Here is a 13,756-nt window from a genome sequence, read left to right as displayed (position 1 = left end):
TATATATATGTGTGTGTGTGTGTGTGTATGAAGTTAGGGTTTGAAACCCTAAACTAGGAATTATGTTAATTGATGCATTAGATGTTATATTATGATGAATTAAGTATTATGTGATGCTTAATTCATCGATTGGATTAAATTTAGAAGTAGAGAATTAAATGTTAGAATTATGATCACTTAAGTGATCATTTTAACATTAAGAAGTAGAGAATGAAATGTTAGGATTATGATCACTTCCTGAACATTTAGATCTGTAACGTCCCATTTTTCACAATAATTTTTTTCAAATTTTTATTAAGATAAAATCCATTTTCATAAAATCAACTATAAATAAACCATTTGTTCCATAAGTCTCAATCCAAAAATCAGAGTATCATAAAAACAATGTGAAATATTTATCATGAAAGCTGCTGATAAGTGTGTATAGTCAAGCCTTTGCCTTCCCATGATCATCAGAGGAACCTAGAACATTTAATACGTAACTGAAAGTCAATACTTATCGAGGTCCCCAAAATATTTCATACAACACAAAATAAACATTCATATCACCAATGGGTCTGATCCAACCAAACGAGTCCCATCAATCCTGAGTATATTAACCCAACCAATGTGTTTCAGCCAAATGGGTTCATATCAACCCTGAGCTCACATTGAACCAATAAACATGCAACATACAAGATACAAACAAAACCCTACTAGACATACAATCTTGTCATAACAACTATGTTATAAGTAGTGCAATGAGAAAATCCACCTCATAAATAAATAAGATAATCATCACTGAATGAGGAATATAAAAGCTGGTCTCACATACCAAGTAAACATTTGGAAATGGTTCATTGGCAATCTCCTCCTTGGACAAAGGTTGAAACTGATATGAATGGCTGAAAGGAGGAGGCACTTTATCATACCCTAGACCCTTTGAGTGATTATGTTTAAATTACATGCAGTGGTCTATCATGTTGGCAACTACCTCACTTGATACATCAAATTTTCTAAAATCAAAATCAACAGTTTCAAATTTGCCCTTTAATGTTTCAAGTTCAGTAATTAACTCAGCGTTCTGTCTTTTTATGTAGTTATAATTTTCACATTTATTATTGTAGTCTTCCTAAAGTCTTCTGAAGTCCTTTATTTTAGTTTCTAACTGGGCCTTAAGAGGTTTTTTCCTTTTTTAAGTTGATAACCCTCATATCTAAGGTCCTTTACTTCTCTACGCAATGTTTCTATTTCTTCATGAAGAATTTTAACATAATCAATACAAGCTTGAGAGCAGGAAGGCAAACTTACCTCATTTTTCTTGGGTTCAGAAGCAGAAGAGACCATCATCGCAAACTGCAGCTCCATCACTTGATCTTCAGGTCTTGATATATTCAGGGCCTAAATCTGATTCTCCCAGTCAAATGACTGAGCAACCATAGCCTTCTCACAGTTGACCTAAGCACCGCCCCGATTGTTTCCTACTGCAACCATTGTCTTGTCATTGTTTAATCTTCTATTCGACTTCGGGCACTCACGAGCAAAATGACCTGGCTCGTGGCAGTTAAAACAACGCAACTTTCCTTTGCTGAAACCTACCTTTTTATCAGCACTCATCCCCCAGTTATTCTTCCCCGTCTTCTTCGCAAACTACTTTGCCCTGAAAACTGCCATGGTAATTTGCCATGTAATATCAATTTCTTCTACGTCTTCAGGATGAATCTGATCAAGATCAGCAAATGACAATTGTGGTTGAAGGTCTCCAGCTACAAGAGCATTGTAGCAGTTAACAAGTCCTGTAGCGAGAGCAAGATTTTCATCACATTCCTTGGCATTTAAGGAAGAAGCCATATTAGAAGGAGAAGCAGCTTGAGTAAAAACAAATGATTGGTTCTGAGAGAAAGGCATGGATGATGCAGCGGAAAGTGAAGTAGCTGATGGAGTGGAAAATGATTGAATCTGAGCTTGCTGAGCAGCAAAAGGCTGTCCTGTATGGGAAAAAGAGAGAGATGAAAGAGCATTGTTAGATGAGATTCCAAGGTTTGCAGCTGAGTATGAATTCATATGATTTATCTCCCAATGTTTATCATCAATATCACAGGCCTTGATGACTGTCATCATTTCAGCAAGACTAAGGCGACTTAGATCTTTGGTCTTCTTGATAACAACCACATTCATGTCCCATGACTTTGGGGGAGAATTCAATAGCTTTTTATTTATTTCAGACTTTGTGAAAAAGATCCCAACTACAATCATCTCGGTGGTGAGAGTTGTGAATCGCTGCAGCTGTGCCTCCAGGGTTTCTACAGGAATGTAGTTTAACATGTTAAACCTTTGTCGCAGCATATCCTGGCGGCTCTCCTTCATGTCTTCATTCCCTTCATATACCTCAATTAGGGCTTCCCACAAAGCCTTTATTGAAGTATACTCCCTAAAACCCTGAGCAATATCTGGAGAGAAGGCCATGGTTAGAGTGGCCAAAGCTCGTTCTTGCTCCTTAACCTTCTCAAAATCTTCATCAGTGTAGTTCTCAATAGCTTTGTTGGTGACTTGTCCGACAACAGTGGTGGTTATTCTGACGGGATTCTTATGATGCTTCTCCAAATCTTGAAGTCCTTCATTTTAATGTACTTCTCTATCCTGTATTTCCATTCAGGAAAACCTTCAGCAGACAGCAGTCTTGGAATGCGTGTGGTTGTGCCCATGACAGAGTCCAGCTCATGGTGATGTGTTTGACTTTGTGAATCCATTGATTATTAATTTAAAAACATATATTTTATTTTATTTATTTTTTATAATTTTTTTTTTGAGTTTCTGGTCAACACAATAATTTACGGTCAAAGGTGGTTTTCGGCCGTAAACTCGGTTTACGGTCAAGACTTTTGTGGTCCAAATGATTACGGTTTCTGAATCTAAGTTTGCGGTTATTGAAGATACTTGATGTACGGTCTAAGAGATGAGTTTACAGTCCAAGAAGGTTCTTGAGCTTGCAGCCGTAAACTTTTGGCAGTAAGCTCCCAAAAGTTCAAGAAATCACGTTTTTAGAATAAACTTGATCCCCTTTCGCAGTAAACATCAACTCCAATCTCTAACAGTGAGGAATATGGCCAAAAACTCAATTGTAAGATGCCTTGACACTGGTTTTGCTCTGATACCAATTGTAAGGTCCCGAAACGGATCTTTCCAGTGATCAAGCAAACAAAATAATCGACAATAATAAGAATGAAGTAGAGAACAAGCTTGCACATGCTTCTATTAACGAAAAACGTCTGGTACAACTTGTTTACAGCAACCGTGGACTCTATGGCATCAACAACCATTAAGTTACCTACATAACCTCTATATATAGTGACATGGGCCGACTCTAGGTTTACGGCCGTAAAATTATACCATTTCCGTAAACTATAAACAGAGCTACCAAAACTGCATACATACCCAAAAGAACCTATTACAACGAAAGCCTAGACCAAACCATTAATTAGACCCTTCAATATATATATATATATATATATATATATATATATATATATATATATATATATATATATATATATTAGCACTAAAATGAAGTAAACAACGTATTAATAAATTACTAACCTTGTGCTGGCCTGAAATTAAAGCCAATCTAATTTCCATACCTAGTTTCAAGTCATTAATAATTCCCTAAAATAACACCCTTTACAAAGCAACCATCTATATTCATAATCCCTTTTTATCCAACCTTGCATCACTCATTGAAAATACATATAAAACTTGATAAAAGGATTCTTCTTATTTAACATAGTATTCACATCCATCTTCACAGTAGAACCAAGGGTTAACTTTTAATTCCTTACCATATGACCATAACTTTGCATTCAACTAGATTAACCCCAATCAAACGCAACACATGTTTTTTCCCTTCTACATTGTCTAACAGTAAATTCAATTCTAAATTTCTATTGGACCTCTAGTCTAAGCTGCCTTACAATCATTTTCTGCTTCTGGAATACTTGTTATGTGTAATGACTCACAATCTATACATACTTCATTGTTAAAACCACCTTGAAATTCCTAGCACAATTATGCTCACTAATCGATGACTTTATTGGAAAGAGTGTTCCTCACTAGTCAATGAGCCGCACAACCTAAAAGTACACAAACCTAAAAAGTCTTATTGTACCATTCGTCTTGCCACATAACTGATAACTACTTACAACAACATAATTACAAATCATGTGTTTCATTTGCTTAGGATTTTGAAATCTCACCCCTAGTACCAACTTATGTTTTTTCCAATATACAAACTCATTGGAAGTAGAATGATCTTGTCCTATTGGTTCATTCTCTGATACTTCATCAAAAACTTCCTCTTGTACGACAATTTGTTGTTGTTATTGTTATTGTTGTTCTTCTTCTTCTTCTCTTGGGTTGGATTCTTGATTGGTTTTTTCTTAAAAAACAAAGTTTACTAAAAAAGAGTCCTTGCTTGTCTTCTTCAAACAAGTTGTTTCCTCATTTAGTTCAATATCATGGGAGAAAATATCTGAGACCATGTCTTCATAATCATCACCCACAACACTACATTGATGGTCATTTGGACATGCAACTTCCCTTTGGTTGTATTAGTCTTCATCAAATCATTCTTCTAAACCTAGCCCAAAGTGAGCTATATATGTAAATTTTTTTTTTTGCATCCGTCACTCCTATATCTAATCCCAATAATCAAATTCAATTTTATTTAATCTTAAACTATTTTTTAAACAAATATTATGCTTGCAATAATAAAGCTTCTCACACCTTTATTGTGTTAATCTTTTAAAAAAAGTTATGCATTATTCACCATACCAACAAAATACATATCTCCCGGAAGATGTTTTTGCCTTTAGAACATGTAAAAGGGTACCATACAAATACTCTTTGGTAGTTAAATTCTAGTTGAAGGTACAAAGACATTGCCATTATACCTAGATTTAGATGTTGCTCTTCAGTTTCAAGAACACATTGAATGTTTGATAGGAAAATGTTTTTTATGGTGTTAATAAACAGTAAACTGAAATGTTTATTAACAGATATGGATGAAATTACATAGATACAAAAATAAACCTACTAAATGCCATGTATGAATGGTAACAAGTTTACCGCTTCCTCATTTTCTTGGTAACGGTGTTTTTAACATCTAAGTACCACCTTTAAACATGTATACGACAATTTCTTTTAAGGATGTATTTATATCAAAATTTATATATATTCTTTTGGGACAAGAATGGCATTATCTATTATATGAATAGTGGAGGGACCATTTTTGTAATTCACGTCTTCTACTTTCAAGTCTTTGAGTACACATTTGTAGATTTTTCCACTTTGAAGATCCTAATCCAATAACTTTGCTCAACTGTAGAGGTAATCTGTTAGGCGAACTGCTCTTCGGGATAGAGCACCGATCAAAGCTGCTGACATAGACGAACAACCTTGTCGAACTCTCACACTCCTAAAATCCTCCTACCAAGAACCCAACAAATTCAATCTGTTAGTTCTCTCAACTACCGCTTTGTTTGCTTCTGATTCGATTACATATCGTTAGTTCACCCAAAACTGGTGTCTGGCTGGGTATCACTTCTTTTTTCATTTAAAATCAGCGATCCATATTAAATTCTTTGATCAATGTTCATGTCAGTCGCTTAAATTCGCACAATTTATTGGGTTAGCCTTGAATTTTATAGAAAGAAAAAGGGTACAGTGATTCCAGTTAATCGAAATTCGAAAAAGTCCATATCAGGGGCTCATTATTTATTAGTTTTTTACAATTATTAGCTGAACTTGTAGTTATATTATTAATTCCCATGTGGGTATGATAAATTTTTGTATCGATAATGTGATTTGGTATACTGTATTTAATGTTAAACATTTATTGATTGTTGTTTGTGCGTTCGTTTGGTTTTACCTCTTTGGTGCCTTCGTATGTGTGGATTTCTGAATAATTTATTTCTGAATTGTCTGTCTGTTTATGAATTGAAGTAATGGAGGAATCCAATTTGATATTGACCTGTTTAGGAGGTGGTTAGGTGGAGAAAGTGATAACATTGAATTTAGCAATGAATATAAATGAAGAACCCAAGAACATAAATGAGAAAAGTAACTCAGAAGAGGGAGAAGATACAGGAAAAGAAATGGTTCCACCTGTTGCAAATTCGATTCACAGATCAAGTTCAAGGCCACAGCTTGATCTTAGTGGAGCAGCCATTCAAGGGAATTTTGAAGAAAGAGATCCCACCATTCTTTTGCCTAATCAATCTGATGATATATCTCATTTGGCATTAGACATTGGAGGTAAATTTTCTTCTTTTAGTTCACTTTCCATCAATTAGTTGTACTTTTACAACATTGCTCTTTGTTCTTCATGAAAAAAAAAAAAGACTTTTTTATTTGCTGTGTTTCTTGAATGCCTTTGTAGCTGTAAATATTATCTAATTTCAACGACTTTGCATCAGGCTCTCTCATCAAGTTAGTTTATTTTTCAAGACATGAGGATAGATTAGTCAATGACAAAAGAAAGAAGTCCATGAAGGAGAGATTTGGAGTTATAAATGGTAACAGAAGGAGCTTTCCTATTCTTGGAGGGAGGCTGCATTTTGTGAAATTTGAAACAGCTAAAATCAATGAATGTCTAGAATTCATCCACTCAAAACAACTTCATAGAGGAGGTGAAATTCTTTTGTTACTCTTTCCCTATTATTTCTATTCATTTCACTTATACTTTTCATCTAATTAAACTTATATATGTTTTCTATCATGTATGATATGAATATTGATATGAACATTGGTTAGACAACGACAATGCAGTAATCAAGGTACACACACGTTTTTTTTCATCAATGTTTAATGTTTCCACCTTTATATATTTTTATAGCTTTAATCATTTTACATATGTATCTTGCTTCAATTTTTGTACCTATTAACTTATTATAATGTTTTTGAAAAGGCTACAGGTGGTGGGGCATACAAGTTTGCTGATTTATTCAAAGAAAAACTCGGAGTTAGCATTGAAAAAGAAGATGAGATGGATTGTCTTGTAGCTGGTGCAAATTTTTTACTAAAGGTGCTTTTTCTATTCTATTTCATGAATAAATTTAACTATAAATCCATGCATATGTTAATTAGGTTTTTTTTTTTAAAAAAAACTAAACTTTATGTAGGCGATTCGACATGAAGCCTTCACCCATAAAGAAGGTCATAAAGAGTTTGTGCAGATAGACCATAATGATTTGTATCCATATCTTCTTGTTAATATTGGATCTGGTGTTAGCATGATAAAGGTACTTTTCTCTCTCTTTTTTTTTTTTTTTTTTTTCTGTTCTTTTGATCTTTTTTTATCAAGTATTTTTGCATTTATGTAGGTTGATGGAGATGGGAAGTTTCAGAGAGTTAGTGGGACCAATGTAGGTGGTGGGACATACTGGGGGTTAGGGAGACTGTTGACTAAGTGCAAAAGGTTAACTCTTATTTGACCACTTTGGTCAACTCTTTGACTCTCCACTTTGACTTCCCTTTTAACAGTAGTGTCATTACAGTTTTGATGAGCTTTTGGAGTTGAGTCAAAGGGGAGATAATAGCTCAGTAGATATGCTTGTTGGGGACATTTATGGGGGATTAGATTACTCAAAGGTAAATGTTATGTCTTTTTATGAAAGTTTATAACTTTTTCACTCCTTTGACTTGATTACCCTTTGATCTCTTACATCATCTCAGATTGGACTTTCTGCATCAACAATTGCTTCCAGTTTTGGTAAAGCAATTTCAGAGAACAAGGAGATTGAAGACTATAGACCTGAAGACATTTCTCTCTCTCTTCTCAGAATGATTTCTTACAATATAGGCCAGGTATGATGTAATAGTGATTTTGTCTTTGATGAAACATGTGTTTCCTTTAAATCCAATGATAAAACCATTTTTCATAGTTGATTAATACTTGTGCATAAGTCCTTAGCATATGTAATATCAAAGAAGATAATGGAGAACGTATATTTTGAATCTGATTTGGATTTGATTTATGTAGATATCTTATTTAACTGCATTGCAACTTGGAATTAAACGAATATTTTTTGGAGGATTTTTCATAAGGGGTCATGCTTATACCATGGACACCATTTCTTTTGCCATTCAATTTTGGTAAGGATTACAATCTTTTTCCATTAGACATTTGATTTTAAGTTTTTAGCAAAAGGATTTAAGAAAATTTTGTTTTGATCTTATTATTATTATTATTTTTTTAAGGTCAAAAGGAGGGGCACAAGCTATGTTTTTGCGCCATGAAGGTTTTTTAGGAGCCTTAGGTGCATTTATGAGTTATGAAAAGCATGGATTAGATGATTTAATGGTTCATCAATTGGTGGAAAGATTTCCAATGGGTGCTCCATATACTGGAGGAAAGATCCATGGGCCTCCACTTGGGGATTTAAATGAGAAGGCAAGTATATGGTCAACAAATATAATATAAGTTATATGATCATTCAACATGCTATCATTAGTTTTTGAATCTTTAATGATTTAATATTTTAATAACTGCATACATTATTCGACTCATTCTCAACTTGTTAATCTTTCTAGGTCAGTTGATAACTTAACATAAAGCAGAATGAGTTGTGATTTATAATAACCATTTAGTGTCAAGATTGATGCAAATTGGGTAACTAATGTCCTTATATGTGATGTGAGCATGTTTTATGGCTTTTGAAGGGTGAATACAAAGGTCCAGATCTTGTATATAGCAATCAGAGAGAGAAAAATGTGTAACTTGATTGGCAATTCTATCTTGTATCTGCTTTTAATATATATATCTCTTATGTAAAATAGAAATAGGAAAGATCATGTATGGGTTTTGCAATAAAATTAGTGTCATATTCAATGCTTTGAAGAAACTGTGTAGTGTGTAGAGTTATTTATGTGATATTGGCGCATCAGTAAGTATTGTAATCCTGTTGTAATGATGAAAATCTTTGTGATTTAATGCCGATTTATGTATGTATTGCTTATGAAATCCAAAATGAAACGGCTTTAAATGGGTGGTCACTTTTTGCAATAAGTTTTATATACCATTGTCAATTTCCAATATTAAAAGAAAGTTACAACATGCATTCAGAAGTGACTGTGATATTTAGGTTAAAAAGCTTTATATTTTAGCATTTTGTTCATGTGCCAATTTTATTAAATCCTGAACTAATTCAATTGGATTTGGAATATTCAAGTTGCATTTCATCACTTTGGTATATAAATGTTCATATTGTTCATGTAGTCATGATCTTTTGATCTATGTGTTTCTCTAACTTTGCATGATAACTTTATTAGAATGTTAAATATTATTGTTTATTCTTTTAGAGCTAAAGGTTACTACTTTATTGACATTGTATTGAATTTGTAACTTATTGCAGATATCATGGATGGAGAAATTTGTACGTAAAGGAACTAAAATAACTGCTCCTGTTCCAATGGCTTCTCCAAGAACTACGGGTTTAGGTGGATTTGAAGCTCCATCATCAAAAGGAGACACCCTTCGTTCTGATGAAAGTAATTTAAATGTTGGTGTTCTTCATCTTGTTCCCTCATTAGAAGTCTTCCCCTTGTTGGCTGATCCTAAAACGTATGCAAATCACTACTATCTTTTATCTTTATATGTTCATTTGCTTCCATAAATTAGTATCTACATCACTACATGTTTGAATGATTAAAGATTCATCTTTTTTACAGATATGAACCCAACACTATTGATCTTGCAGAACCCAATGAGCTTCAGTAAGTTTAAAGCTTTTATTTGGGTCAATGAGATAAAAGGGTTGTTGTTCTTTTTTTTTTTTTTGTTATTTGGATATTTGTTTTGTTGCAGATATTGGTTCACAGTGTTGTCTGATCATTTACCAGATCTTGTTGATAAGGTAAATAGGTTATATATTACAAACTTTCTTTCCATACCATGATTGAATAAAACAAAAACTATTAACAAACAGGAAGGAATCACATTCCATTCCATTAGGCAAAATGAAAGTTTCTTTTTCATTCCAATGGAATGAACCATTCCATTCCTTCCTACCAAACACTACCTCTAAAGTTGTTAAAAAATTTACAGGCAGTGGCAAGTGAAGGTGGAACAGATGATGCAAGAAGAAGGGGTGATGCATTTGCTCGTGCTTTTTCTGCACATTTGGCAAGGTAAGACTAATTAAATTCCATAAAAAAATTATCTAATTTGGAAAATTACAACAATATAAAACCTAAATTTCAAAAGCTTGCATCTTTTTGCATAATTTTTTTTTCAAACTTGTTGTATTTTACAACTGATTACAGGTTAATGGAGGAGCCTGCTGCTTATGGAAAGTTAGGGTTAGCAAATCTGCTTGAGTTGAGAGAAGAATGCTTGAGAGAATTCAACTTTTTTGATGCATATAGCACTATAAAACAAAGGTATTATACTATTATGTATATAATTTATTTTTTTATTTTTCTTTAAACAAATGTAAAATTTCATTTTTTATGGCAGAGAAAACGAGGCATCACTTGCTGTCTTGCCTGACCTTCTAATGGAGCTTGATAGTATGAGTGAGGTATAAGTTATAACACCATTTAAAAGGAAAAAAAAAATTACATAATTAACACAAACTCCTTATAGAAATACAATCTTTTCATCAATCTTGATGCAAACATTGTTTGACTTTCAGGAAACAAGATTACTTACATTAATAGAAGGTGTTCTTGCTGCAAACATATTTGATTGGGGATCTCGTGCTTGTGTTGATCTTTATCACAAAGGAACAATTATTGAAATTTATAGAATGAGTCGCAAAAAAATGCAAAGACCTTGGAGGGCAAGTCTATTTTTTTTGCCAACAATTAATTATTCATTTTACATTACATAATCTTTTTTAACAAATAAAAAAATCATTTTTTTAAAATATTTTTATATGCTAGGTGGACAATTTTGATGCGTTTAAGGAAAGAATGGGTTTTGGGGAGAATAAACCGCCACGTCATAAACGGGCTTTACTCTTTGTGGACAATGCGGGCGCGGATGTTGTTCTGGGCATGCTTCCATTGGCCCGTGAACTTTTGCGCCGTGGAACTGAAGTGAGTTGGTCAAAGTCGGTCAAGGGTTTGAGTCTCAACAGCTACAGTTTGGGAGTTTTAATTCCAATGCTGACTGACATTTAATTTATTAGCAACATGATCCAACCAATTTTTCATATAAGACAAAAAAGATAATAGTAAAATTAAAAATTGGACTCCTTCTCTCCTCCATGTGTCATGCATACATTGGTTAGGTTAAATTTCTTTTATTACATAATTATTTGGTTATTAATCAAACTTTATCTTCATTAAAGAAAATAAAACACACTAAATATGTAAAAGAATTTTCTTTACAAATAGAGAACAATATTGATATATTTCCATATATGTTATTTTTTTAAAATATATTTCTTATATATTTGAAATATAAAATAATAAAAGTAATTACATCTTTAATATATTTTAAAATAAAATAAATTGTTTATATTTTGTATAATTCAATAATAATTAAAGTTGATAATAAATTAAAAAAAAAACATTTTTTAATGAAAGATCATGTTGGGTTGCTTGTAAGGTAACAAAAATTGATATCGTTGCGTTGTGTATGTGGAGGAGAAAGAAAGTATATATATATATATATATATATATATATATATATATATATATATATATATATATATATATATATATATTAAATTAAAAAATATTGAGTTGGTTTGTGTTGTTGATAAATATATTCTTATACCAAGTCACCTATGTGGGCCAACATTGAGATTGCTGGAAGAATAACCTTTTTGCGGAACTTTTTTCTTTTTTGGTCAATGTAGAAAAAAAGATATGAAATGACATAAATACCCATAAAAAGTTATTTACGGATTCTTTTTTCAGGTTGTGCTTGTTGCAAATTCTCTTCCGGCACTAAACGATGTGACTGCAATGGAACTTCCGGAAATTGTAGCCGAGGCTGCCAAGGTTTTATAAACTTCCTTTTTTTTTTTTTTTTTTTTTTTAAACAAATCTTTTAAAACATCATTTTTTTTTTTAAAAAAAGAAAATTATAATGAAGCAAAGATTGTTAAAACAAACAGCACTGTGACATTCTTCGTGGAGCTGCTGAAGCTGGTGGCCTACTTATGGATGCAATGATCAGTATTCAAGACAGTCCAAGAGAGAAATCATCTTCAACTCCATTAATGGTGGTTGAAAATGGTTGTGGGAGTCCATGCATTGACTTGAGACAGGTCAGCTCTGACCTAGCTGCTCTTGCCAAAGATGCTGACTTGGTATGCTGACCTGGATTTTTTTTCTTCAAAATTCTATATTGCAAACGAGTTTTTATTGTGAACTTTTTGTATTTTTCAGGTCATTTTGGAAGGTATGGGGCGATCTTTACATACCAACTTTAATGCTCGATTTGTTTGTGATGCTCTCAAGGTAACTATAGCATCGTGTACTTTTTTTTTTGTTAGGATGAGATTGCTATAATTGTGTAGATTTTCAAAGTAATATGTTTGTGATTTGTAATGAATATTATTTATTTATTTGTTATTTTTTTTTTGTAGCTTGCGATGGTGAAGAATCAACGGTTGGCTGAAAAGTTGATTAAAGGGAACATATACGATTGTGTGTGTAGATATGAGCCAGCAAGCTAATTGAAAATTCAAAGCTTTTGTGTTTCCTTACTTTTTTTTTTTTTGGGATAATTTATTAATTATTATTTTGGTTTATCACAATAATTTTAAATTAATTGTAACGTATATTATGTATTAAATAAGTAGTATGATGATTGTAACTTTTATATCAAATGATCTAAATGAGAGAATTTTTTATTATAAACATTTAGAAGTGTCTACAAAGAATAATATGTGTCACTAGTGGGGTTATTATTCTTGATTTTGCGAGAGGTTCCGAGAAGTTCAGTATTTGTTATTTTTACGTATTCCACCCCTTTATTCTTGTTAAGTTCTGTTTCGGTCCTCGATGTTTTGATTTGTATGAAAAATGGTATTTTGTAGATATTTTATGCGTTATTAATTGGCCGACATTGGTTATTGTTTTATATTAAAATTTTGGATGAAATCATTGCACGTATCATCTTGTATTGTAGTGGAATCTTTTTATATATATATATTAAAAGAATATATGACCGACTTCAATGTATCGGAAAATTATACAATGAAACGTTTTGAATTCAATTTTAAAATATGTTATGAATTTTTAATTAAACAAGAAATCTGGTTATTATAATTCAATTTTTAGTTTATGTAACTACATCTTATATTTGATTATAATAATTTAAATATTATCTTAAAGAGTATATTTTGTAATAAAAAGTTAAATAAAGGTATGTTTTTGTGTTTATGGAAACTTTCCCGAATAAAAAAAAAAGACATGTAGATTTAGCTTAATAGATTAATAGTCATTAAATTGAGGTGACTCTTGATTTTTCAAAAAGCCGTATAACAAGTCTATAAAGGAAAAAATGTGTCGACCTAAGCCATTATATACATGGAATGATAAAGGCGAGTATGAAAAATGTATTTATAGTGTTAAAGTCCAACGGATATGTGTTAGTAAAGTCATCACGAAACAAACACAAACAACATTTGTTAACTGTTGTAAACGTAAGCCACAAGTTTAGAGGAAACATTGGTGTTTGGCAACTAATTTTGGAAAGTATTTAGCTTTTATTTTTTAAAATGAAAAATATCGTTTGAGAGTATTAGTTTAAAGCTTTTATTTT

General features: G+C 32.2%; 1 protein-coding gene across 3 annotated transcripts; it reads left to right on the top strand.

The window, feature by feature from the left end:
* Positions 1–5,305: 5,305 nt before the first annotated feature.
* Positions 5,306–12,851, top strand: PANK2 (pantothenate kinase 2). 3 transcript variants are annotated; one of them, XM_078990915.1, is made up of 23 exons: positions 5,307–5,487; positions 6,013–6,288; positions 6,450–6,662; positions 6,787–6,809; positions 6,941–7,057; positions 7,155–7,274; positions 7,356–7,450; positions 7,530–7,623; positions 7,708–7,839; positions 8,015–8,127; positions 8,233–8,425; positions 9,387–9,595; positions 9,703–9,747; positions 9,839–9,887; positions 10,079–10,161; positions 10,297–10,413; positions 10,490–10,553; positions 10,668–10,814; positions 10,918–11,073; positions 11,902–11,985; positions 12,102–12,296; positions 12,376–12,447; positions 12,576–12,851. In XM_078990915.1, exons 2-23 carry the CDS (start codon positions 6,054–6,056, stop codon positions 12,663–12,665), a joined length of 2,646 nt encoding a protein of 881 aa, XP_078847041.1. In that variant the 5' UTR covers positions 5,307–5,487; positions 6,013–6,053; the 3' UTR covers positions 12,666–12,851. The 3 variants fall into 3 exon arrangements, with proteins under 3 accessions (XP_078847044.1, XP_078847041.1, XP_078847042.1); XM_078990916.1 differs by having other exon boundaries at positions 5,307–5,568; XM_078990918.1 differs by lacking the exons at positions 12,376–12,447; positions 12,576–12,851 and having other exon boundaries at positions 5,306–5,487; positions 12,065–12,239.
* Positions 12,852–13,756: the final 905 nt, after the last annotated feature.

The sequence above is a fragment of the Lactuca saligna genome, chromosome 4 (assembly GCF_052625555.1).
Source record: "Lactuca saligna cultivar CGN05327 chromosome 4, ASM5262555v1, whole genome shotgun sequence".
In the NCBI taxonomy this organism is placed as follows: domain Eukaryota; kingdom Viridiplantae; phylum Streptophyta; class Magnoliopsida; order Asterales; family Asteraceae; genus Lactuca; species Lactuca saligna.
Note: the sequence above shows the minus strand (reverse complement) of the source record. Positions and strands in the feature narration are given on the sequence as shown.

What these genes read in the sequence shown, in the direction of transcription:
- PANK2 (XM_078990915.1), top strand. Translation starts at nt 6,054, where the DNA reads ATGAATATAAATGAAGAACCCAAGAACATAAATGAGAAAAGTAACTCA. An exon ending in AGCTTGATAGTATGAGTGAG is followed by an intron (nt 10,554 to 10,667) that starts GTATAAGTTATA and finishes TTTGACTTTCAG; the next exon opens with GAAACAAGATTACTTACATT. An exon ending in AAATGCAAAGACCTTGGAGG is followed by an intron (nt 10,815 to 10,917) that starts GCAAGTCTATTT and finishes TTTATATGCTAG; the next exon opens with GTGGACAATTTTGATGCGTT.